Genomic DNA, 26608 nt, shown 5'->3' on the forward strand with positions numbered 1-26608 from the left:
GCAGCACGAGTCCAGTGCTCTTCCCGGGGTCCCGGGTGCCGTGGAGATAGCTGTATCCCACACGCTAGGACGTTCTGGAGACCGGAAGTGGGCTGCTTCCTTCCGGTCGGCGCCGCACGAGACGGGGCGGGGAGTCCCGAGAGGGGGCGGGGGCCCGCGCTGACGGACGGCTCCCGGGACCTATGGGCGCGGCCGCAGCGGCCCGGCCTCCCCGGCGCGCCCCCTCCCCGGGGCGGCAGACGCCCCCCAGCCCCCCATTTCCAGGGTGCTGCACAAGGCTCCGCGGCTGCGGGGTACAGGCGGTACCCACGGCGCGTTGCAGGCCGTGGTGAGGCCGCCCACCCGCGACCCTCTGCGCCCCCGGCCGGCCCGCCGCCTTCCTTCCCGGTCCCGAGCCACGCTCGAGGACGGCTGAGGCTCCAGGTTTGTGGTTGCGTGTCGGGCCGCGGGCGGCGCGAAGGGACGCTTGGGCGCCAGGCTTCGGCGGTCTGGGACTGTCCGGCGGGCGGGCGGGTGGCTGGCGCTGCGCCTTTGCCTGGTGGTGTTCGGCCGGATCAGCCGCAAAGACCGAAAGCCCACTGGCCGCCCCGCTCAGTCGCGCAGTCTGGGGGCGCGGCCCCGCCCCTCGTGGTGTCTTGGGGCACCCGATTTGGGACGGGTCGCCCCCTGTCCACCCGACGTGCGGGGCCGGGGGCAGCAACTCTGGAGAGAGCAAGTTTGCCGAGGGCGGGGCGCCTTCTTGGGCGACTTCTTGCTTTGGCCACGCGGGCGGAGGGAGGGCCTGGGTGGTCTCCGGCCTCGGCGGCCACGCCACTTCCTGGGTGAGTCCGGGCGAGTTACTGAACTTCTCCGGCCCCTCGGCTGCCGGCGGGGACCGCTGGTACTGTAGGGTTGGGCTGCGGAGGTGAGCTGAACAACGTGCCCTGCAGCGCCCCGGATGTCCAGTACGCGCTGGTCCTTCTAAGCAATGGAGGAAAAAAGCACCGCTGTCGTTTCCCTTTTCAAACATTAAGATAGCGTAGCTCGTAATTTAGTGGGGAAACTTTTGTTCCATGGATTCATGCAATTATCACACATAGTTGACACTTAAATATTTGTTGCCGTCTGTCCTAACATGTTACAGTGTATCCGTTGTGGGATTTTTTTTACAACTCCGCTCGGAGCCTCTTTCTGAGCATGACTGTAGGATGAGGTAACTTGGGGATAAGCTCATCTATGGAGGTACGACTTTGCCGACACTCCTTTTCTGTCTCGTTGCTCCAGATTCTCCATTTTCCGTGTTTGCACCGAAGTCTGTTTTGCCTCTCAGGTTTTTTTGCTTGTTTGAAAGAATGAATGAATTGCATAATGTTGGATGATGTGTTCTTTTCAATAGAGCAACTTGTTTACTTTTAGGAATTAATAAACTGCCCCAACTATCATGTCCGGCGGCCGGTCATAGTTGATAAATAATTAGTTAAGGCTGTTCATTCGTCGGAGGAGAGACGCAAGATGTTCTGGGGGACGGTAGCCAGCTTACTCACTGCCAGCACTCCCCCGCCTCCCACTTGCTGCTTCCAAACCAGGCTCCTGCTCCCTGCTGGCACTCCCACTGTTGCTCCCTGGCGGAGCAGCTGCCCTGATTGGCACACCCCCGCTGCCATCACCGCCCAGTCATATTCCTAAAGCTTCCAGAGTGTATTGTTTGAAGGAACACAGGTATCAGAATCCAGATATCTGAGACAAAACAGTATTTCAGTTCTTCAAAATCAGGCTATCAACAATGAACAGTTTATACTTAATACCATTTCCATGGTATGGCACTATAGAAAATGATAGGAACCTACCTAATTATGTGACAAATTGCATGATGACTGCTATAACTCAGAAAGGGGAAGGATCAGTAGGGGTTGGTGCATCCCAGGAAAAGAAGACTTCCTAGAAGAAGGGCAGGGGTGTGTCTGTGATGCTCACCTGTGTTCCTAACTCTTGGCAGTGCCTGCCATAGAACCGGCGCTTTATAAATGTGGTTGTGTTAAAGAAATATTTGTGTTGTGTCTTGAGAGTAGCTTTGAATGCTAGTTAAGGTTTGGATGGGAAAATGGGAGGGCATGGTAAGCATGGGAAAATGGCTCAGGTAAAGTCTCTAAACACAGATGAGCGCTAGGGTGTATTTGCTAGAGAGGGTACTCACACATGGCTGGTGGTTTACTTCTGTGTTGTTTGTAGGAGTGGTTGGAAGAACAATGCATGTGAGTCTTTGACACCATGATATCCATCAGGCAAAGAAAAGGAATACAAACCACAGAAGTTTCTGAGGATTACACGGCACAAGAAGAAAATGTGAAGTTGGAAGATAAATTGCCATCTAGTATGTGATTTAAATTAAAGCAGCATTTTGGATTGTTTTTTTTTTTTTTGTCTGCATATTGAAATAATCACTCTCCAACAGGAACAAAATTTGGAGAGACCTAATCGTTGAAGAAACTTGTTCTACTACCTGAGGGTTCTACAGATGATTTGATTGCAATCTGATAATATTCATTTTACAGTTATGCTTAGAATCCTTTGATTCACAGGTGTCTGTTCAGTATGATTATGCCAACCTGATCTTTTGACTTTCAGGGTAATACTTTTTCCCACTGTTCAGATTTTAGTCTCGTTCTTATTTTTCTGGTGTGTGTATGCTGCTCACAGTAGACAGCCTTACCTTGGATGAGTTTCTCAATTCATTAAAGTATTGAAAGATGAATCAAAACATTTTTTAATTTTTTATTTTCAGTCAAATTCCTGAATATTTTTTCTTTGCCTTTTTGGGGGGTGGGGAGGGAAGTGGTCAGAATTTGGTAAATTGTTTATACAGTGTTGAAGACTTTTGCTAAACCATGCATCAAATGACATTAATTGCCAACCTTTTGCTTTCTGAGTTGCTAAGACTAAGCATGTCAGGATTTTTAAAAGTAGGCATGAAAAAGTCCATGTCCATCAGCCATTTTGGATATGACTGAGTTTATGTCGACTGCAGCTAGAGCTGCTAAGTCGCTTTAGTCGTGTCCGACTCTGTGCGACCCCATAGACGGCAGCCCACCAGGCTTCCCCGTCCCTGGGATTCTCCAGGTAAGAACACTGGAGTGGGCTGCCATTTCCTTCTCCAGTGCATGAAAGTGAAAAGTGAAAGTGAAGTTGCTCAGTCATGTCCGACTCTAGCGACCCCATGGACTGCAGCCCACCAGGCTCCTCCGTCCACAGGATTTTCCAGGCAAGAGTACTGGAGTGGGGTGCCATTGCCTTCTCCGCAGGTAGAGCTAGTAAAGTAATTTGGGGGTAGCAGTTTTATAAAGTTGAGCAGTCATGCCACCCGGCTGTTAGCAAATTGAGATAATGCAGAGTACTCTGTGAAAATCTTATACAAATACAAGTTCAAGTTTGTCCTTTTAAATTTTTGCCAAAAGTTTTACTTTCATTTCAGGTTGGAAGGATTCGTTAACAAAAGAAAACACTTGTCACACACAGTAAACAATTTCAGCATTTGATAGAGGATTGACTTAATTTCAATATACAGTCATTAAAAGAAGATAAACGGAAACAATAGAGAAAAGTAACAGCACATACATCACCAAATTGGGCTGACCAACATCCAGACTTAAACAGTGCTGGGCAGTCCCTCCTTAACAGCAAATCTGGACTCTCAGTTGGGGAAGGATCCTGGGTGGTGTGTTCACCCAACAGGCAAGATTTGAGATTGCAGTTAGGAGGACTCCCACTCATAATCCTGGGGCTTCCCTCATAGCTCAGTTGGCAGAGAAGCCACCTGCAATGCAGGAGACCCTGGTTCGATTCCTGAGTTGGGAAGATCCCCTGGAGAAGGGATAGGCTCCCCACTCTAGTATTCTTGGGCTTCTCTGGTGGCTTAGCTGGTAAAAAATCCGCCTGCAATGCCAGAGACCTGGGTTGGATCCCTGGGTTGGGAAGATCCCCTGAAGAAGGGAAAGGCTACCCACTCCAGTATTCTGGCCTGGAGAATTCCATGGATTATACAGTCCATGGGGTCGCAAAGAGTCGGACACAACTGAGCGACTTTCACTTCCACTTTTCACTTTCGTTTATAATCCCAGGCCACAAACTGATATCATCATTAGTTTGCACACAAAAATGCAGCTCTGGTTTTTCTTTAACTTTTATAATGCTGTTTGTTTTACCTTGTGAGTCACAAGACTTCTTAGACCCTGCGGGACTGGCCAGACCTCCGGGGCCCCAAAAATTTCAGGACGCACTCCCTTTCTTGTCTAAAGTGCCACCTGACTTGCTGTACTTGCAGGCAGGCACAGAATCAGGCACTGAACACCAAGCAGTGTTCAGGAAGGTCAGAAGCAGGTCAGAGACCTGCTGTCCTGCTTCTGAAGCCTGAACAAGATTTCCTCAATTTTAGTTTTGCTAACATTAAATTAAAACATAGCTTTGAGAATTGTTAATTCTACCAAAGCATTATTTGTCAGAAAAAAACAAAAGCAAAAAGGAAGGAACCGATATTCCCAGAAACCCACTAATCCTGAGATGACCGCTTATGGCCCTTTGATTATCTCACAATCTGCATGTTGTTCTCTGTACATATATACCTACAAGCATTCAGATGTGGTTTTGCACAATTGAGATCCTACATGCTGTTGTGTAACTTGCTATCTTTTTCTTATTATGATATATATGAACATACATCAGTCAGTGTATTTTAAAAATTTTGTCCGTGTTTAGTCACTGTGTAACTATAGCATAATTTCTTTAATTTCTTATTTAATACTTAGATGATTTTTAACCTTTTACCTCTACAAACTGAATTGTGATAAATATCCTCGTGGCCAAATGTTTTGTTTAAAACTATTTATTTAGGGCATATGCCTAGATTTAGAATTATTGTTCAAATAGGATGCTCGTGTCAGTGGCTTTTACTTCCTGTTGCCATGTTGCAGTGCAGAAAGGTATCAATTTATTCTAACACCAGCATTGTTTTTAAAATGTCTTTTTTGGTGTGTGTGTACACACCAAAACAGAATACTAAGCATTTTTAAGCTATCAAATTAGCTAGTATTGTAAAGTTATAGCTCTTTGTTTTGATTTCCATTTCTTTAATACTAACCTTTTTTTTTCTATTAATGTTATTGGCCATTTTTTCTTTTGTGCATTGCCTATTCTCATCGTTAATCAATTTCCTACTGGAATATTCATTGCTGTATTATCTTGAAAGTATACTATATTAAGAATACTTAACCTTTCTTATATGTACTATGTTTCCTAGTTTATACGTCCTTTAACTTTAGTGTGATGGATTTTTTCCTATGGATTTTAAAATTTTAATCAAATTTTGGGGTAGCTTTTAATGAATAAACCACACATTTTAAGTAGATCATATAAAAGACTGTTTATATTTTAACTATAACACATTTATTCTTCCATTTAAGAAACTTATTAGCTAAAGTAGGTCAAACATGGGTCCTAGGTTTTAAGGTGAATGAGACAGTGTGCTTGTCTTCACGAAGTTCACATTCTAGTTGGCAAAATGGAGAAATGAACAGTTAGATACAGTGGTGGGAAAAGCTATAATAAAAGTATAGAAAGATCTGTGGAATCACAGAAAGGAGCCCCTAACTGTCTGCGGGGGACAAGGAGAACTTCTCCAACGACAGGCAGCTGGAACTTAGCATGCTTGACAGTCTGAAATAGAACTATTAACTGCTAAATCCTTTACTGATTTGGTTTTTCATCTGTTTTATTTTTTCTAAAAGGTTGTACCAATAGACGATTATGGAAGATTCTGTCATTTACAGTTGGCGGAACTGTTGCCCTGTGCATTGGGCTTCTTACGTCTGTCTACCTGGCCACTTTACATGAGAATGACTTGTGGTTTTCTAATATTAAGGTATGAACATTGTATGATTTACCTATCAAGGTCTCCAGTAGTTAGTTAGCCATTTAGATGTATGACCAAGACAGTTTCATTTTGCCATAAAGAATTCAGGCTCTTATGCTTGGATGCAGAGTAAAATGACTTTTGTTAATTTAAAATAACATCAGAAGTTTTATAGTCAAATGAGTTTTTCCATTTTCATTAATTTATTCCAATTATGTATCAGTTACTCTAAACCAGTATTTTTCAAACTGTATATTGTGAAAGTGGTGTAGTAGGTCATGAGTAACATTTTTCTTAATGAAATCAGATATAAGAGAATATGGTCACATAGTAAGACTGATAATTATTTGTGAAACTTTTAACTATATGTATGTATATACAAAATGGGTCACAGTATAATTTTTTTCTGTTGGGTATAGAAAAAAAGTGGGGGGTGAGGGGCAGGGGGAGAAAGAAAGAAAGCCAAAGCAACTGTTCTAAACCAAGGAGTTTTAATCTGGCTCCATAGATGACCTTGATGTGGTATACCTTTCTAAAAGTATATACAAAAGATAAATGTCATTAGATTTTCAGGAGGGTCTGTGATTCTTTAAACACCGGTTTTCTTATTGTCTTTCTCTCTCTCTCAACATTTCTATACATCCTTTAATTTGGCTTTGGTTCCGAGCAAGTATATCACTTAAAAGGAGACTTACATGTTGCCAGTGTTTTTCGTCCAAATATAGCTTGCTTTTCATCCAAAAATGTCATGATCTTTGACCTTATTTCCCACCATGACTTCTAATGACTAGTTGGTGATGAAGGTAAATTGACTTTCACAAGCAAAGTTTATCGTCTGTGAGAATATTCAGAAGCATCTATGCAGAATATAAAGACAGTGTCCAGTGTTTTCCAGAATATTTGGAGCTTCAGTTCCATTATTGGGATGAGTCTCCAAAGGAGACTACTTTGAATGACAAGTTTTATTTTTATGAATAATGTCTAATATGTTTATTTTTTTAAACCTGTCATATTAGTTTATAGGTATAGCAAGTATCTATGTATGTATCTTTTTACAAATGATCATGGTACCAAAGAATAATAATTCTTATCCTTCAATGACACTTGGTAGTTTTTCTTGTCAAGAAAAATTTTACTCACCTATGTCTTTTTAAAATGGAGTACCTGTAAATAGATTCCCTGGAGATAAGAAATTTAAAACTTATTTAACACAAGTATTTTGAATAAAGCAGGGAATTTCCCCTTTGTGGGCGTGAAGCCAAAATTAAATGCTAGGAACTGTATAGCAAGGTAACAGGTGAAAGAGATCACATAATTTTAAAATGTAAGTTTAGTTCTTTAATTTAAAGCTGATAAGTGGCCTTACTAATATACCCCCTCATCAAGAAACCTGAGGAAAAGGCCAGGTCATGTAGGGCTTTGTGGAGTGGGCAGGAATTGGAGAGAAATGGACAGAGACAAGAGTCAGAAGGATGTAATGATTGATCGTTTGTGTGGAGGACGATTGAGGAGGAAGAATCATCAGTGATGACCTTTCTTCTATTAGAAGGATAGATGGGTGGGTCTTCATTCACTGTGATCATGAACCCCATGAGAAGAGAAGGTCTGGAGGAGACAGTAACACCTGACTAATGACCTGGAGTTAAGCCACTCTTCACAGGTTGATGGCACAGTCCTCCCCAAAACAGCCTCTCACGTCAGACACCAATCACAACTTTGGGGGTCCCCCAGCTACTCTCACTTCTGACCAACTGGCCATACATTCACTCAGGTAACACAGAACTCAGGGAAGCTCTGTACTTATCATTACAATTTTATTATAGAACTAGGATACAAATCAGAGCCAGCCAAAGGGAGAGGCACATCCGGCTAGCCTGGGAGAACCCCAGACTCAAAGTCTCCATTGTCCCATCTCCCAGAGTCAGGACATGACTGTTATGTTCTTGTATGGCAATATATAGAGTATTGCCAGCCAGAAAAACTTGCCTGAGCTCTGGTGTTGAGAGTTTTTACTGAGGTTTCATTATGTATGCATTATTAATTAAATCATTGACCACAAGGTCGAACTCAATCTCCAGCCCCTCTCCACTCCCCAGATGTTGGTCTGATATCTGCTGGCTAAATGCCCCAAGCCTCTGATGATATGGCTGGACTTTCTGGCTTGACCAACTCCCATCCTGAATCATCTCCTTAGCGAAAACTGTCTAGGGGTCCACCCTGAGTCACGTGTTAACACAAGCTATCAGATGTGGGCCAAGGAGCCCACCGTGAGTAACAAAGATACTCTTGTCACAGGGAAGTTCCAGGGCTCATTGGCTGCCCGCGGGAACAGGGGACAAAGGGCAACCAGTTCTTTATTATACAGGAGTCAGTGAGGCAAGAAATGACGAGTCCGGGTTTGGATACATTGTGAGTCACTTTCAAAACAATCCAAGTAAAGACCTAGAGTAAAGGAAGCTGGATTTATGGACCTGAAGGCAGGAATTCCATCTGTGTTGGAAACAGACACTTTGATGTTACCAGCTTGTGGTTGTGTGGGCAAGATTGTTTGGGGAGTATGTAGAGTGAGAAAAGAGACCCTACGCTGGATTCTGGCTGTGCCTCACATGGCATCTGGGAGAAGCCGTGAAAGAGGCCCATCCTCTGACAGGTTTCTCCTTCTCACCGTCAACCACCACCCCCAGCCCCTCAAGCTTAAAACTGGGCCAGAGTCTTGATGCTTTTTTTTTTTTGGTCTCTATTCAACCTCTCTCTCTTTTTCTCCCCTGTGTCACAAGAGGAGTCCTGAGATGTTGTAATCATTTCTCAAACCAGATTGCAGGCATTGGTTTATTTTTCCTCTTTGACCCATCTAAACCCAGCAATCTCCAGAACTCTGCACGGAAGGCAGTGATCTAAGCTTGCCCTGTCCAGTACAGCAGCCGCCAGCCAGGGGTAGCGGCGGAACACTGGAAATGCGGCCAGTGCAGCACAGGGACTAAGCTTCAAATTTTACTTAAGTTGAACTTTAATTTTCAAGTATGTATACATTCTCTGTTAATAAACCAATGACAATTGTAGCCATTATTGATCAGTGATTTACTTAGCCAAAAGAGAAGCTCATTTTCAGAGTTTATACCTAGATTTACTCCATTTCATCACCTTCATCTTGGAGGATTATGGAAGTATTTGAGACGTGTAAATCTGTTTTCCTCTTTTTTATTTGTGAGTTATAACTTACCAAAATTACTAGGCTACTTTTTTATGAAAATACTTTGATCTCTTGAACACCTTGAATTAGTTGTAATTATTCAGAGAGTACAGATATTGCTAATAAAATAGACTAATCACACATTCAGTTTATGCATTCAAAGTAATTTTTTTAAGTGATCATAACAATGTTAGTATTTAATATGTGGGAAACTCTGGAACAGAGAAACTGGAGAGCTGAAAAGGAGAAAATGTTGGTTTAAATGGTCCTAGAACATGTGTATGTAGTATCCTTTCGTAGCATATTTTTTTAATTAGAAAGTCATTTTCAGAGTATAAGAGCTTTTTTCAAATAACCTTAATTGAATGTCTGCTATGTGCTTGACCTTGTTTTAGGTGCATTTTACACATATTTTATTTAATCTGGCTGTTTCCAAAGCCCAAGCATTTTAACTCTAACTTGTCCTTTAAATGCAACCATGGTTGTTTTTTTTTTTTTTTCCTGCTCTATATTATAAAAAAAACAAACTAAGAGAATTTAAAGCCCATACTCTTACTTGCTGTGCTGCCCTCACAGTGACCCGCACATCATCAGTGCTGAGTAGACAGTGCTCTTGTGGAGCAGGGTTAACGTCTAAGGGTGAGGGAGTGGTGTAGCCTGGGGACCACGCTGCCGCAAAGAATCTGGTTGAAACCAGAGCCGAAGGGTGCAGCCTTCGGAGCTTGCCTTCAAGGTTGGTGCGTGGTTAGCAATGGCAAGTGGGGAGCTGTTAATTGTGTTTATAACAATTTGTGTTCAGTAGGTACTAAAGTAAATATCTGTATGGTCTTGTTTGTTTTTGTTTTTTGAACGTGTATTTTTTTTAATTGCACAAACTATACTGTGATAGCAACAAAAACTTTTTCAATGAAAAACATTACTTGGTATTCATTACCTGTAACAGAAGACAGTTTTCACTTTCCCTTCCATTCTTCTTCATTCTGTATGTGTATATGTATTTTACTTATTTATGACTTCAATATAGGTAGTTTTTATAATGATCATATGCTTTTCAATATACAATTGTATATTTTCATGAACAATTATTATGTAAATAATGATAGCTATATAATTTAATCTTTTTGGCATTTTTATACCCTTGGTCATTTCACTGTTTCCTTGCTCCCCAGTTTGGGGTAGATTGTTTCTGACTGTGTGGGTAGAGCCCTAAAATTGCTTACTTCTCATTTTAAAGTGACAGGATAAAGATGTCAGTTCTCTTCCTTTTTTTTAGAATTACTTCAGAGCAATTGAGAAAATGAAAAATAGTCAAATTCCTTCTTTGATGAAACTAAAGAGTCCTGTAATCTGGAATCGCAGTATATGAGGAAGGGCTGCCAAATTCAGTGAAACTCCTAGGAGTGTAGAAAGACGCTGAGAGAGGAATCTCAAAGCTGCAGATTTTAGAAAAACCTGCCAAAGTTTAGTCCTCCAAACTCACTGGCATATCCTAGGTTGGGGGGCGTGGTGGCTAATGGGACTGGATGTAAGGAGCAATGACGGAAGCTTTCCTGGAGACACTCTGATGTGAAAGAGAAACAAGACAGACAGGCTGAAACGCATCACAGAAACACGCCATTTTTATAAAAGTTTAGAAGTTTAGGAAGACCAGGATAAAGAGAGAAAACTTGCATTTTCAACAGCCCCACAGCTGCCAATCTCTGTTCAGTAAACTGAGGAGAAGACTAAAACCGCACTCTGTAATCCACTCTGAAGCACCAGAAAAATTCTTGCAGGCCTAAGTTATGGCCCAGGCCTCTCCCCTGTATGAACTTCTGACGTGTAGCTGATTGGGTAAGAACTTGCCACATTCAGAAATTACTTAATACTCAAAAAGGAGCTAGTACAGGATCTGTACAATGATACTGCAAGAAAAAAGGGAAGAGAAAATCGAGAGCAAATGACACATGAAGAATAGTCACCAGAAAACTTTTACAGCAGAGACAAGAAGGTTCTAGCCAATCCTGTCACACTGAAAAGCAAACAGAATGCAGTGTTTGCCACTGTAGAAGGTGAATCCAGATTAGGAATATAGCAAGGTATGTACCATCTTTAAAGAGAAGTAGGAAGATGACAAAAGGAAATGAAACTTGAGCTGACAGAACTTAGTCAATAAATAGAATATTTAAAGATATAATCATAATAGATAGAAATCATGACTACAGGAGGCCAGAACCTGCAGAAAGCACAGAGAAATGTTGGACGGGACTGATTACACAAAATAAAATTAGTAAAGTTAAAATATTAAAGAGAAGTGACAGCTGAGGAAAAACAGCACCCAGACTGCATAATTTGCGTCCCAAAGGAACCAAAACCATGAAACAGGAAAAGAAAAAAAGTTTAAATGTGTAATTCAAGAAAACTTTCCAAAAATAAAAGAAGACTTGAATCTACAAATTGAATAGGCACAGTGGGTCCCAGGAAGATTAGGCCTAGAAAAGTCGTTAGCAAGTTGTAGTTATGAAGTTGCTGTACTTGAGTAGTAAAGAACTTTTGGTCATCCAGACAAAAACATCAAGTTGCGTATAATAGGAGACAAAGGTCAACCTGGCTTCCACGTTTTCCATAGTCACACCTAGTGCTCCAAGACCACGAATGACGTCTAAGAAAGGGGTTTGCATATTTTAACCTGATTACTCCACCATATATGAAGCACCATACACATTTTTTTGACTCTGAGAAACATGTATTTTTAACAACACTTGGAGAAGTTGATAGAGGAAAAACTTTATCCTGTCAAGAGATAAAAGGCAAAACAGTGATAGAAAAATTGTCAGCGAAGTTCAAATTTATTTAACTCTAGGACTAAGACTAAATAGTTACAGAACAAAACATATGTGAACAATGTGAACGAATTGAAAGTCACTCAGTCATGTCTGACTCTTTATGACGCTATGAAGTATACAATCCATGGAATTCTCCAGACCAGAATACTGGAGTGGCCCTTTCCTTCTCCAGGGGATCTTCCAAACCAAGGGATTGAACCCAGGTCTCCCGCATTGCAGGTGGATTCTTTACCAGCTGAGCCACCGGGGAAGCCCATGAACAATGTAGTAACATGTAATAATGTTATTCTATAATAGTAACACACCACAGTGTAATAATAACATAATAGCACAAGTTAGAAGAGGAATTGGAAAGAGAAGGTAAAAGATGGTGGAGGTATCCTGATTTATCTTTTATAGCTAGAATTCAAAAAGTTTCAACTAAAAATCATGTCCAGAAACAGACACACAGTATATATATAATAGAACATTCCAAGAAAAATATCAAGTAAAATTGGCAGAGGAGAAATATGAATCTCATAATAAGATTGTTATTACTCCTTATAGGAAGTAAGTAGATACTGTCCATAGAGGTAAAGAAGTTATCCTCTGAGGTTATAAAGAAAGGTAACAAAAACATAAACCGTCCAAGTTAAAGACACATGTACACACATGCAACCACACACACACACATAGAAACAAGCAGACAAATCATGTAGCAAAGGATGTGTTCTGAAAAGCAGCAAAAAGCATCACACAAAATGTATTAACACAACTATATCCAGATCTTTTTGTTTAAGTAAGTGTCGATGGATTTTACTCATCTAATAAAAACTCTGGATCATAAAGCAAATCACATCATATATGCATAAGATCCTCCCAGAACAAAGTTACTTAGAGGGATTAGACCAAAGGTGTGGATAAAGACTTAATAAATGCAAAAGGGGGAAAGAAAGTCTCAAACAAAAAATTTTATTAAGTGAAGCAAAGAAGGTCAATGTGATATGACCTAAATCAAATCCCTAGTGATTATACAGTGGAAGTGACAAATAGATTCAAGGGGTTAGATCTGATAGACAGAGTGCTTGAAGAACAATGAATATTGTACAGGAGGCAGTGATCAAGATCGTCCCCAAGAAAAAGAAATGCAAAAAGGCAAAATGGTTGTCTGAGGAGGGCTTACAAATAACTGAGAAAAGAAGAGAAGCTGAAGGCAAAGGAGAAGGAAAGATATGCCCATCTGAATGCAGATTTCCAAAGAACAGCAAGGTATGATAAGAAAGTCTTCTTCAGTGATCAATGCAAAGAAATAGAGGGAAACAATAGAATGGGGAAGACTAGAGATCTCTTCAAGAAAATTAGAGATACCAAGGGAACATTTCATGCAAAGATGGACACAATAAAAGACAGAAATGATATGGACCTAACAGAAGCAAAAGATATTAAGAAAAGGTGGCAAGAATACACAAAAGAACTATACAAAAAAGATCTTAATGACCCAGATAATCCCAATGGTGTGATCACTCACCTTGAGCCAGACATCCTAGAGTGTGAAGTCAAGTGGGCCTTAGGAAGCATCACTACAAACAAAGCTAGTGGAGGTGATGGAATTCCAGCTGAGCTATTTCAAGTCCTAAAAGATGATGCTGTGAAAGTGCTGCACTCAATATTCCAGCAAATTTGGGAAACTCAGCAGTGGCCAGAGGACTGAAAAGGGTCAGTTATCATTCCAATCCCAAAGAAAGGCAATGCCAAAGAATGTTCAAACTACCACATAGTTGCACTCATCTCACACACTAGCAAAATAATGCTCAGAATTCTCCAACCAAGGCCTCAACAGTACGTGAACCAAGAACTTCCAGATGTACAAACTGGATTTAGAAAATGCAGAGGAACCAGAGATCAAATTGCCAACATCTGTTGGATCATTGAAAAACCAAGAGACTTCCAGAAAAACATATGCTTTATTGACTACACCAAAGCCTTTGACTGTGTAGATCACAACAAACTGGAAAATTCTTCAACAGATGGGAATACCAGACCACCTTCCCTGCCTCCTGAGAAATCTGTATGCAGGTCAAGAAGCAACAGTTAGAACCGGACATGGAAAAACGGGCTGGTTCCAAATTGGGAAAGGACTACATCAAGGCTGTATATTGTCACCCTGCTTATTTAACTTATATGCAGAGTACATCATGAGAAATGCTAGGCTGGATGAAGCACAAACTGGAATCAAGATTGCTGGGAGAAATATCAATAACCTCATGCAGATGACACCACCTTTGTGGCAGAAACTGAAGAGGAACTGAAGAGCCTCTTGATGAAAGTGAAAAAGCTGGCTTAAAACTTGGCATTCAAAAAACGAAGATCAGGGCATCTGGTCCCATCATGGCAAATAGATGGGGAAACAGTGGCTGACTTTATTTTTCTGGGCTCCAAAATCACTGCAGATGGTGACTGCAGCTATGAAATTAAAAGACAGTTGCTCCTTGGAAGAAAAGCTATGACCAACCTAGACAACATATTAAAAAGTAGAGAGATTATTTTGCCAACAAAGGTCTGTCTAGTCAAAGCTGTGGTTTTACTAGTAGTGAAATGTGGATATGAGAGTTGGACCATAAAGAAGGCTGGAGTGCCAAAAAATTGATGCTTTTGAACTGTGGTGTTGGAGAAGACTCTTGAGAGTCCCTAGGACTGCAAGGAGATCCAACCAGTCCATGCTAAAGGAAATCAGTCCTGAATATTCATTGGAAGGACTGATGCTGAAGCTGAAGCTCCAGTACTTTGGCCACCTTATGGGAAGAACTGACCCATTGGAAAAGATCCTGATGCTGGGGAAGATTGAAGGCAGGAGAAGGGGATGACAGAGGATGAGACAGTTGGATGGCATCACTGACTCGATGGATATGAGTTTGAATAAGCTCCAGGAGTTGGTGATGGACAGGGGAGCCTGGCGTGCTGCAGTCCATGGAGTTACAAAGAATTGGACACAACTGAGCAACTGAACTGAACTGAGGCAAAGAAGGACAGTGTTCCAGTGATAAACATACAGACTACAAATAGGACTATCTGTGTATCAAATAATCCAAATATTTACAAAGCAAAAACCACAGGAGATGCAGGAAGAATATAGAAATACACTAGTATTGAGTTTTAGTTCTTTCCCATTCATAGAAAAGCATGAGGACAAACATAAGTAAGGGGGGGGGGGCCCTCCCTGGTGGTCCAGTAGCTAGGAGTCCATGCTAGAGGGCCTGGGTTTCATCCTTGGTCAGGGAACTAGATCCCACATGCTGCAATTAAGGCCCAGTCAGCAAAATAAATATTTTTTTAAAATAAGGATATAAAGACCCAGTAATATTGAATATGATCTAAAGAGAGAACATACACTCATCTCCAGTTTCCACAGAACATTCACTAAAACATTGATAAATTAAGCCATAATGAAAATCTTGGTCCAAAAATACGGAAATTATATGATAATATTCTCTAGTCACAGTGTGATAGCACATAGTCTTGGCTTGTTCCTGACTTTGGGCATAAAGGTCACAATATCCCCTTTATTTAAATAAAGATTGGAGATAACTAATTAAAAAGAAAAATCAGTACCTTGAATTTTAAAAAGAATCTTTGACACAGGTAATTAAAACTGTAGAAATTACAAATGAAATCTAGAAAATATTGAAAACTATGTTTCAGAATTAATAAAATGAAAGTATTCAGAGGAAAATTTATAGCTGTTAATACTTTCATTATGAAATAAATGAATTATTCCACTTCTGAAGTCTCGCAACAGAAGGAAGAACTTTAATAAAAGAAATTGTCACCTCAACAGTAGGAAGACAGTTCATAAATGAATGGTTGTTTGGGGAATGAAAACTAAAAGATAAAGATGTGGTAGGAAGTGAAAATATCTAAAAATTACAAAGATCATGAAATATGGTCACAGAGAAATAACCATAAAGACCAAGAAATAGCCATAAAGGCCATGAAATAAGAAAGAGCCACATGATACTACTTTGTTTGATTTTATGCAAATTAGATGAGTGGGTAACATGGATGATTTTCTAGAATATAAATTACCAAAATGGTCCCAGTAAACACAAATTGTTTCTGTACATGTGATAGAGAAAACTTGGAAAACAACTTCCTAACCCCCACCCCCAAAATACCAGATGCTGTTGATTTTATGAAGGAATTCTGCCAAACTCTTAAAAAATTCCACTGCTGTTTGAGCTATTCTAGAACACTAAAGAGGAAGAAAATCTCCAAGATATTGTTATAAATCAAGAATTACACACTGAACCTGAGGATCAGAATGTAGCTACAGTCAGTTCTTCTTTCCACCAGTTATGATCTATAAAGTCATTGAGAACCGTGAGTTAGAGAATACCGAACCATTGCTTTTAGGGAAATATGTACATGTATATAGCACACTCATATCACACAGAGGTTACAGTCTTAAATCCTAAAATCTCCTCCTGGTAGATTCTATTTTCCTTTTTTTCACAAAAGAAAAAAAATGAGGTTCAGAAGTGTTACATGAGTCGCCTGAGGCCGTCCACTAATATTTGAAGGAGCTGGGATTCAAAGTTTGTCTACTGGCCCCGGAGCTGGGGCATCTTGCACTGTGCTGCTCTGCCCCTTACTGAAAGAGGAGATAGAATTATTGGCAGATGATGCAACTATATACCTGTTCACCCCAAGAGAATCTAAAGAATGGTTACAAGCAATAAGAAAATTCAGAATGTACCAGGGATTAATTATACTGAAGCTAAAATTAAATATACAGACGCCACGATAATTTTATTTTTACATTTGTCAAAACCTGAAATTAATAGGGAAGGAAGACTTCACATATGCCCTTTTTTTAAAAAGTGTTGCCTGGCAGTCCTAGAACACATCCATTCAGTCCCCAGCTCTCCTATGTGACTGTTTTAGCCTTGTCTTCCCTCTTCTTTACCAGACCTTCTCCAGTCTTCACTTCAGCTAGTGGCTGCTTCCTGTTTCACCATGTAGGGAAGGAAGAAATTATTTTTCCTACTACCCACCTAGGTTCTCTGGCTGGAGCCCCATAAATTGAACTGGCAAAAGATTAACAAGAGAAGAGCAGACAAATTTCTTTAATACAAGTTTTACGAGGCACAAACACCTTCATAATGAAACGACCCAAAGAAATCCTTAAACTTTTGCATTTTTGTACTGGATTTGATGAAGAATCGAAAGTAACGGGAGAATGTGATGGTGTGTGAGCCCAGGGCAGTACACTGGGGGAACACTGAGCAGGGCCTATTCATTCAGAGTCCTCTCAGCACCTCCATCTTCAGCGATGAGAGGTTCTTTTCCTCTCAGAAGCCACCTCTCACAAGAGTCTTAATGACGGCTTCTGGGGAGAAACGAAAGGTCAGAGTCCATTCTGCACCTGCCGTCCCTCCAGTTTCTTCAGCTTAGAGTGTTCAGTATGCCAAGGTGCCATATTTTGAGGTAACATGTTCTGAACTCTGTCAGCTGAGAAAGTAGAAGCAAACTGCAGAGATCGCCCGCCTGCCTCCACTCCGTAGCTGCCCACCTGCTCGCCGACGTCCTGCCCCACATGTGCCAGACCCGCGCCCCTGTCTTCCACTGATCCACATCGCTCTAGCAGTTACTTCTCTCTCACACTTTCTCCCATCCTGGACGGAATAGTCTACTCTACCCCTCTCCCCTTCCCTTGCACTTACTGTCCCATTTTTCAGCTCATCTTAACACCAAAATTCCCCCCCAAAGTTTGATGACTGGTCATTTGTGTTCCTCTCTTCCCCTTCTCTCTCTCAAACCCATTCCAATCAGGCTTCACCCATGATGTTGCGCTTAAAAATGTCTGGCTAAAGTCACAGATATCCCCCAAGTTACTTAACTGTGGGCTTCCCTTGTGGCTCGGCTGGTAAATAATCTGACTGCAATGTGAGAGACCTGGGTTTGACCCCTGTGTTGGAAAGATCCCTTGGAGAAGGGAAAGGCTACCCACTCTAGTATTCTGGCCAGGAGAATTCCATGGACTGTATGTAGTCCATGGAGTCACAAAGAGTCGACACGACTGAGTGACTTTCTCACTTACTTTACTAACTGTAGTGGTCATTTCTCAGTCCTCATCTTACTTGACCTATTAGCATTTTTTTCTTGGCTCCAGTACACAGTCTCCTGGGTTTCCTCCTGCCTCTCCAGCGGCTCCTTTGACTCCTTTACAGGCTACTCCTCAGCCTCCCTAGTGACCTCTTATTGGCAGAGAACCCTAAGAATTAGCTCCTGTATTTTCCTGTCCACCCTCAACTGCTAAGAACAGTCTGTCTGTAGCTTTAAATAGCGTCTCTGTGGGCTTCCAAGGTGGCTCAATGGTCAAGAATCTGCCAGTGCAGGAGACGCAGGTTGGATCCCTGTGTTGGAAAGATGCCCTGGAGTAGGAAATGGTAACCCACTCCAGTATTCTTGTCTGGAAAATTCCATGGATAGAGGAGCCTGGCGGGCCGTAGCCCAGGGTGTTGCCAGGAGTTGGGCATGACTGAAGTGACTGAGCACGCACACACCATCTCTATGCTTACAGCTCCCAGATGTCCATCCCTGCTCAGACATCCCCCTGAACTTCAGACTTGTGTATTCAGGCACCTACTTGATCACCTGCATTTGTCCAATAGGCGTTTCTGATTTAACTGTCTTAAACACCTGACCTTCCCTGGCTGCAGGTGTTTCTCCTTAAAAACCAAATCTGTAAATAGCAACTTTGTCCTTCAGTGGCTCAGGATTTCTGTCCTTAGAGAATTCTAGTTCTTTCAAATGCCATTAAATCCTTTAGGAAATCCTATCAGTTTTCTTTCTGGCTGCACTGTGCAGCATGCAGGATCTTAGTTTCCTCACCAGGGATTGAACCCCCCCCCCCACCTCCAACCCACATTGGAAGCATGGAGTCTTTTTTTTTTTTTTTTGATTGGAAGATAATTTCTTTACAATATTGTGGTGAGTTTTGCCATACATCAACTTGAATCAGCCACGGGTGCACATGTGTCCCCCCGTCTTGAAACCCCACCATCAACCTCGCTCCCCACCCCATCCCTCTGGGTCGTCCCAGAGCACTGGCTTTGAGTACCCTGCTCATGCATCGAACTTGCACTGGTCATCTATTTTACATATGGTATACGTGTTTCAATGCTGTTCTCAAATCATCCTACTCTCGCCTTCTCCCACATATTCCAAAAGTCTGTTGTTTACATCTGTGTCTCTTTTGCTGCCTTGCATATAGGGTCGTTGTTACCATCTCTCTAAATTCCATATATATGTGTTAATATTACTGTATTGATGTTTCTCTTTCTGACTTACTTCACTCTGTATAATAGGCTCCAGTTTCATCCGTCTTATTAGAACTGACTTAAGTGCATTCTTTTTTATAGCTGAGTAATATTGCATTGTGTATGTGTACCACAGCGTCCTTATCCATTTGTCTGCCGATGGACATCTAGGTTGAGAACCATGGAGTCTTAACCACTGGACCACCAGGGAAGTCTCTCAGTTTTCTTTTGATTGTATCTACAATCAGATCACCACTCACAACCTCCGCCTTTGTGTCTGCGAGGATTACTTCAGCAGCTCCCTTCCTGCTTTCCACGCTTTGCCCGTGCCCTGTGGAGACTATCCTGAGCATAACAGCCAGTGAGATTCTCCCGGATGTTTGGCAGTGTATGTCCCTGCTCAAAACCCTTCACACTCAAACACAGCATGCCTAACACCAAACTCCTACCTCACATCTCCCTACACACCCACCTTCTAGCTCAGGGCACGAGCCCAGAGTCCGTGTGCCTCCCAGACTCAGTGGTCAGCCTCCAACCCCTGCTTACATCTCAGATTCTGTCTCTGCCCCTCAGCCTCTCTGATACGACTACCCCTCCTTTGCTCCTTCTGCTCAAACCACCCTGTCTTCTCAGTGATCTCCAGGGTGCGTGTGGGCGGTTCTGACTGTTGAGCTCTCCCCTCAGACCTCCACGGGGCCCACTGCCTCACCTCTTCCAGTCTCTGGTCAGTGTCATTTCATCAATGAGACCTTCACTGCCCAGCTCCAGGGTCACAGTACCACCCCCTTCCCTTCCTATCCCTCTTCTCTGCTCTCCCTTTTATGTTCTACTGGTTTATTCTCTTCTCTTCCTGCTCTGGATTATAAATTCCATTAAGGCAGAGACTTGTGCCTCTTTTGTTCCCTGCTAAATCTCCCGGCAAAAGATTGCTTATAAATTGTTGGTGGTTAGTAGGTATTTGTTGAATGAATAAATGAATGGATGGATGGATGAATGAATGAGTGAATGAGGAGGATCAGTTGGATTAAAAAGATAACCAATCAGAAGCACCGAACCCAGTGGGGAGGCTAGGTTTTGGGTTTTTAAAAAGTATTTATTTTTATTTATTTATGTAACTGCACAGGGTCTCAGTTACAGCACGCAGGATCTTCAGTCTTTGTTGTGGCATGCAGGATCTTTTTTTTTTTTAATTTTAGTTGCAGCATGCACACTCTTAGTCGGGTCATGTGTGATCTAATTCCTGACCCGGATCCAACCCAGGCCCCTGCAACCTGGGAACTCAGAGTCTTAGCCACTAGACCACCTGCGATGTCTGGGAGGCTAGTTGAATAGGCAAAGAAAAGTCATTCCTTTCTCTTGATACCAGTCTTTGCTTGAATAATTATTTCCCTTTTTAAAAAATGCATTGTTCTTTCTCACTGAAACTCAAACTGCTTGGGGTCAAGGACTGAATTCTTAACACCTTTTATTTCCTCAGCAAATGAATGTTCAGTGATAAGGATAGGTAATTCTTATTTGGCTAAAAGTACTAAAGTCACTCACTTTTTGGAAGTCTTTTTACCTTATGCTAACATTTTTTCTTATTTATTTGATACTGTAGAATTTGCACATCTCCCCATTGAATACTCCTGCAAAGCAAGGAGCCTTTAGACCAAGTCAGGTTAATTGGCACGGTGGTAACTGGTAGAGCGGGGATAATAATTGCTTCAGCTGAGCCCAGAGGAAGTACTGTCACTCAGCTAGTCTAACCTGCTCACAAACACTGCTTGGCAACTGTCACTTGTCACTGCTTTCATCAACGCTAGGGCAAGAATCATCCCATTCTAACAGATGGACATGAATTTAACCAGACAATAAACCATGTATGTGCCATAAATATGTTTGCTGAGGGCATGATTCCCTGTACAGAACTTTAAGAACAGCTGTCTTATCATGAGCTACTGTTTCTTGGTGAGATGATTTGTTAACTGAATTCTGAAAGGTTACATTTATCTTTAATGTAATCTTTAACGTTAATGTGATCTTTAATGTTAGTTTTTCAGTGGCTTCCCCACTACCAGTTGCCTAGTTAATTGGGGGGCAGTTTTTATAAACAAAAGTTATTTACATGAGATTTTTAAAAGCTAATGATATGGTTTCTTTGCAAATTTGGTGTCATTTGGCTGAAAGGGCTTGTTACCTTTTGTATGTTGCCAGGGTATGCGTATCATTAATTGTGAGCTGTCATTTTTTTTTCTTGATGCTTATTTCTTTTTAATACTTCTGTTAAATTACCATATAAACTACTACTTACATGGTTTTAGCTGTACAATTTCTTAAAAATGCAATCTTTTGTCTTTCTCCTTTTTTCTGTCATTATCTTCAGAGACCATGTTTTTTTTTATCCTTTCAACAGTGCTTCTTCCCCTGTGGAACTTGGGCAGGTTAAAATATGAAGTATTGTATTTGTTCATTTTACAATCTTTAGAGGGTAACTTCTATTGGTGTGCATTTTCATTGGCACTATCCACCAGGCAAAGCATAAATTGCTGTATAAAAACTGGAAAAGCGTTTGAATGAGTAAAGCAGATGTTCTCCTAGCATGAAGCAGATGTAAAACTTGCAAGTGTCTGTCTAATAAAGTACAGCATTTGGTTCTATGCAGCTGGTGCTAAGATTACCAATTAATCATGTCGAAATGCATTTTTACTAATCAGGATCCCCTCTGTTCTTTACACGTTCTGGATATGTTAGAGAGAGAGATGGGGCACAGAAGTGGCTTTCTACTTTTAGTACTTTGAGCAGTGTTTTTTTTTTTTTTTTCTTTTTCCTCATCTCTATGAAGTCAGTCTCCTTTTATTTCTAAAAGTGTGTCAGATTGGAAGCCCCCTACATGTGAATGGCTGGTTTGGTTCTCCAGTTTGGTTGGGCATGTGAGTTTGATGTTAGAATATTCCACTGAAAGCAGCCATACTTTGAACACTTTAAGGCAGCAGGAGAGAAGGAAAGGAATGTAATATACTTAATGGTTTGGGGTTTTTTTTTTATTATTTGTATGGACAAAAGCTAATATTTGCTTAATGTCAATTCCTAGCTTCTGTGGTTACTTGATCAAGGAGGAGGTTGAACATTCTCGGAACAAGTGATACAATTTAGTTTTATGTTATCAAAAGCAATGGAGCAGGTTTTGCTGAAAGATTGAAGGTGAATGGATTAATGTGACTGCTAAGAAGATAAAACTTTGTAGCTATAAAAGATACAGCACAGATCAGTAGCCAATGTAAAGGCTAAAAGAGCTGTATCATTTTCTGTCCTTTTTATAAAGCAACTGTGCTCATGAAGTTACCTTTTCAGAACCTCATGGGCCTGAAATATTTGCTTTTGTGTTTGATTTCCCAAGGATAAATTTGTTTTCTGTGAAAGGCAACTCAGTATATAAGAAGTTTTGCTACCCTGTATCTCCTGGCTTTTTAAAAAAGAGTTAATAATGATAAAATGTTAACAGTTTGTTTCAGAATCACTAAGCGGATGTTTACACACTCTTTTGAAAGTTGAATATTTCTTCAGTGCTCTATTCATGAATTGATTTATAATACTTTTTTAAAGGGTAGGAGAAATATTTCTTTAAGTATCATAAGGGCAAAAGGAAATACATTGCATAATTTCCAGATCTGAAGGTAAATAGCATGAATGGTTCTTTTAATGAAATGTTTATTATTATTTGAAAAATAATTGGAGACGGGGAAAGCAAAGATGTGCTAAAAGAAGTTATCGACTAGAAAGTAAGATTTTCTGTGCTTTTCTTCCCCAATAAAGCTGAATTTGTGGAATATGGATCTGCTGTATAGGAAAAAAACATAGATGGTATTATGTTTTCAACTGTGCTACAGAACCTGGTCTTTTTAAATACTGGTGTTAAGAATCTATAATAACATAGGTTATAAAAATTTTTGTTCATTTATATTATTTTATATATATATGAAATTAAGGTCTAAGAATATTAATAGGATGATTCTAGAAAGTTCCCCATGCTTGTTACCAATTGCCTCCATATTTTGTATTACTGATTTAAATCTTAAACTTCATAAAAGCATCTTGCAACCAAATTGACTAATAGCTACTACTTTAGATTTTCAGTTCTTCTAAAATTGAATATTTATATAAAAGCAGTTTAATATTTCTTATATCCATTTTCCTACAAGAAAATCTTTCCACCAAGGCTACACTTATCAGAGTACAATTCATATGTAAGAGATCTGCCCCATTTTACTAAGAATACCTTATATTCTTAGAATAAAATGATTATCAATCTTATATAATATTATTAGCTTTTAGGCAAGTATCTGATGCAATTGTAGTTCTTTTTATTTGAGGGACTTTTTTCTATGTCCCTATTTTGTTTCTAAGTAACAGTACGTAAGAATGGTGTTTTTTTAAGGTTTTAATTTGTATGAAGTAAAAAAACATTAACTCCAGAACATTAACTTAAATGGAACTAGTTTTCTCCATTGTTAAAAATTACTTGTTAAAACGAAAATTTTAAACATCCACAAAAATAGAATAGTAAAATCAACCCCTATAATATATACCCAGCTTCAATAATTATTAGGCTTCTATTGCTTATTTATTTATTGAAGCATATTAATAGTTGATATATAGTATTACATAAGTTACAGGTATACAATATAGTCATTCACAATTTTTAAAGGTTGTATTCCATTTATAGTTATTACAAAATGTAGGCTATATTCCCTGTCTTATACAGTATGTCCTTATAGATTATATTTTTTTAACTTTTTGTTTTATTTTAGGGTATAGCTGGTTAACAGACAGTGTTGTGAGTTTCAGGTGAACAGTAAAGGGACTCAGCCATACATATACATATTATGTATCAAGCCTTCCATTGTCTTCTATTGGGGTATAGCTGATTAGCAGAAAATGTCATGATAGTTTCAGGAGAACAGCAAAGGGACTCAGCTATACATATACATGTATGTATCAAGCCTTCCATTGTTTTTATTTGCCAACATTTCTTAAGACTATTTTGTCAGAAGTTTTTTGTTGTTTTTTTTTAAGTTGTAGTTCTGTGTCCTGTTTCTACAGTGACAGTAGATGTTTAAACAAAAACTAGGTCAAGTAAACCCAATAAACCTCACTTTATTTCAGGAAGTGGAGCGAGAAATCTCATTCAGGACAGAATGCGGACTGTATTACTCCTACTACAAGCAGATGCTGCAGGCTCCTACCCTCATGCAAGGTAATCACAACCAGCAGTCTTATTTAGGATCTACTGCATTCTTTTTAATATTCCAGCCAAAATATACTTCTGCACTAATACATTTTAAATGTTTTATAGGGCTGGTGTAGTTTTTCTTTGTACTTGTATGTTTTTCCTTAACATAATCAATCCATGAAGATGTTTTGCTTGGGAAGAAGTTATGTATAATATTGTATGTAATTCTCCTCCCTTTGCGTCTCAGCTGTACTCCATCCCAAATTATCTGTTTGCATTTTCTTGGTTTTACTGTTGTTGTTGTTGTTTCGTGATCATTTTGGAAAAGGTCTCTGTATTTAAAAGCAGTGTTGTCTGAAAACAGGAGATATTTTGGCAATACAAATGAGAATTACAGTTGTCTTTTTTGTCTCCAGTGCCCCCATTCATTCCTTTATTTTGCAATTACCTTTTTCCTCCATTTTCTGTGTTTATAAGTGGTTTAGTGTGTACTCGCTACCTTTACTCCATTTAATGGAACCCCCCCACAAAAGGCTCTCTCCTACTTAATATACGCTTTATATCCTTAATATGGGTGCAGTGACAGAGAATTGCCTTTCTCTAGGCTTTGTTTGGAATCAGGTATATTTTTGGCAAGTATTTGTCACAGGTAATGTTTTGTACTTCTAATTTCATCACAATAGGAGACTTGAAATTTTGGCCGCCATAAAAGTTAATCAGTTGACTCCTGTGTAGATAATCACATTCAGACATAATAAGGTGAATTACCCACCAGCCTTGCACTTAATGGTTTTAGCAGCCATTGATGACTATTGCCTATGTACATTATTTCAATAGTTACAAAAGTGACTGTCATTCCTCCTGCATTTATTACCCGAAACTCTGTTATATAGAAAACCTTTTTCTCATCAGCTGTTTGGTTACCCTGAAGTAGTTTATTAAAAAAAAAAAAATGTCAGGGTAAATGTTGATTTCTCATCCCATATAGTTGATCCTCATTATTCACGGATTCAATATTTGCACATTCACGTACTCACTGAAACTCACGTGTAACCGCGGAGTCAATAGTTTTGGTGCCTTCATGGTCATCAACAAGCGTGTGCACAGCAGGGACAAGTTTCAGTTGCCTGGTGTGCGTGTCCCAGCTGAAGTGGACAAGGTGACACACTGCTTTCATGCTCCAGCTCTCAGACTACAGAGTCCTTGTCACAGTCTGTTTAGTGCCATGTTTTTTGCATTTTGGGGCTTTTTGTTGATGACTTTGATATTTAAAGTGATCCCCAAGCATAGCACTGGAGTGCTATATAGTCTTCTTAAATGCGAGAAGGCTGTGCTGAAGGCATACGGAGAAAATACATGTGTTAGATAAGCATTGTTCAGTTGTGAGTTAAGAGTGCTGTTGAGTTAAATGTTTATGAATCAACAAATGGTGTCTTTAGACAAAAACTTATATAAATGAAGGTCATGTGTTGACCATTTGATGAAAACACATGACCAGAAGCTTGGAAGAACCTAACCCTGTTTTTTTTCCTACTCTTTCAGTATTGCTCAGTTTTCTTTGCAATTTTATATAACATAACTACAGTGAGTATGAGAATCAACTGTCCTTACTAGTTCTCAAAATTATGAGTTGCTTCTCTAGCATTCTCTAAAGCAGTGGTTCTTATTGAAGGGCAGTTGTTGTCCCTGGGGGACAACTGGAATGTCCACAGATCTTTTGATAGTTGCAATTTAGAGGGGAGCGAGTGAGTGTGCTACTGGAATTTAGTGAGCAGAGGGCAGAGATGTTTCTAAACATCGTGCAATGCTCAGGACGGTCCCCAGAACAAAGAATTATCAGGACTAAAATATCAAAATACAGGTAGTGCTGAAGTTGAGAAACTCTGCTCTAAAGGTGAATAATGAGTATTTTCTAAGTATCACTGTGAGCGCAGTAGTTGATATTTCAGTTCATTTAAGTCATTTGTTAAGATTATTCTTTTGGAAGTGTTCATATATATAAAAATGTAGAACTCGCTAATGGGTTTGCAGTCAAGTATCACTCAGCTACAGTGGTTACCAATTTATGACCAATCTTGTCTCCTCACTACCCCCCACCCTCAACCTGGATTATTTTGGAGTAATTCCAAGACCTCATATTGCTTCATCTGTAAATATGTCAGTATATTTCTCTAAAGAATGGCAACTCCTTTTTGTAAATAT

At 40.2% G+C, this 26608-nt stretch overlaps 1 protein-coding gene across 2 annotated transcripts in view; it reads left to right on the forward strand.

Annotated features, from left to right (window-relative positions):
* The first annotated feature begins 333 nt into the window (after window positions 1–333).
* DPY19L3 (dpy-19 like C-mannosyltransferase 3) overlaps window positions 334–26608 on the forward strand; it is a 74655-nt gene continuing 48380 nt past the window's right edge. The window contains exons 1-4 of one of the 2 annotated variants that reach the window (XM_002694919.6): window positions 334–423; window positions 2209–2350; window positions 5757–5890; window positions 24340–24430. In XM_002694919.6, the coding sequence (XP_002694965.1) occupies window positions 2248–2350; window positions 5757–5890; window positions 24340–24430 (328 nt within the window). In that variant the 5' untranslated portion in view covers window positions 334–423; window positions 2209–2247. The remainder of the gene's footprint in view (window positions 424–2208; window positions 2351–5756; window positions 5891–24339; window positions 24431–26608) is intronic. The other variant, XM_059877491.1, reaches the window with a different exon arrangement.

The sequence above is a fragment of the Bos taurus genome, chromosome 18, assembly GCF_002263795.3.
Source record: "Bos taurus isolate L1 Dominette 01449 registration number 42190680 breed Hereford chromosome 18, ARS-UCD2.0, whole genome shotgun sequence".
Lineage (NCBI taxonomy): Eukaryota > Metazoa > Chordata > Mammalia > Artiodactyla > Bovidae > Bos > Bos taurus.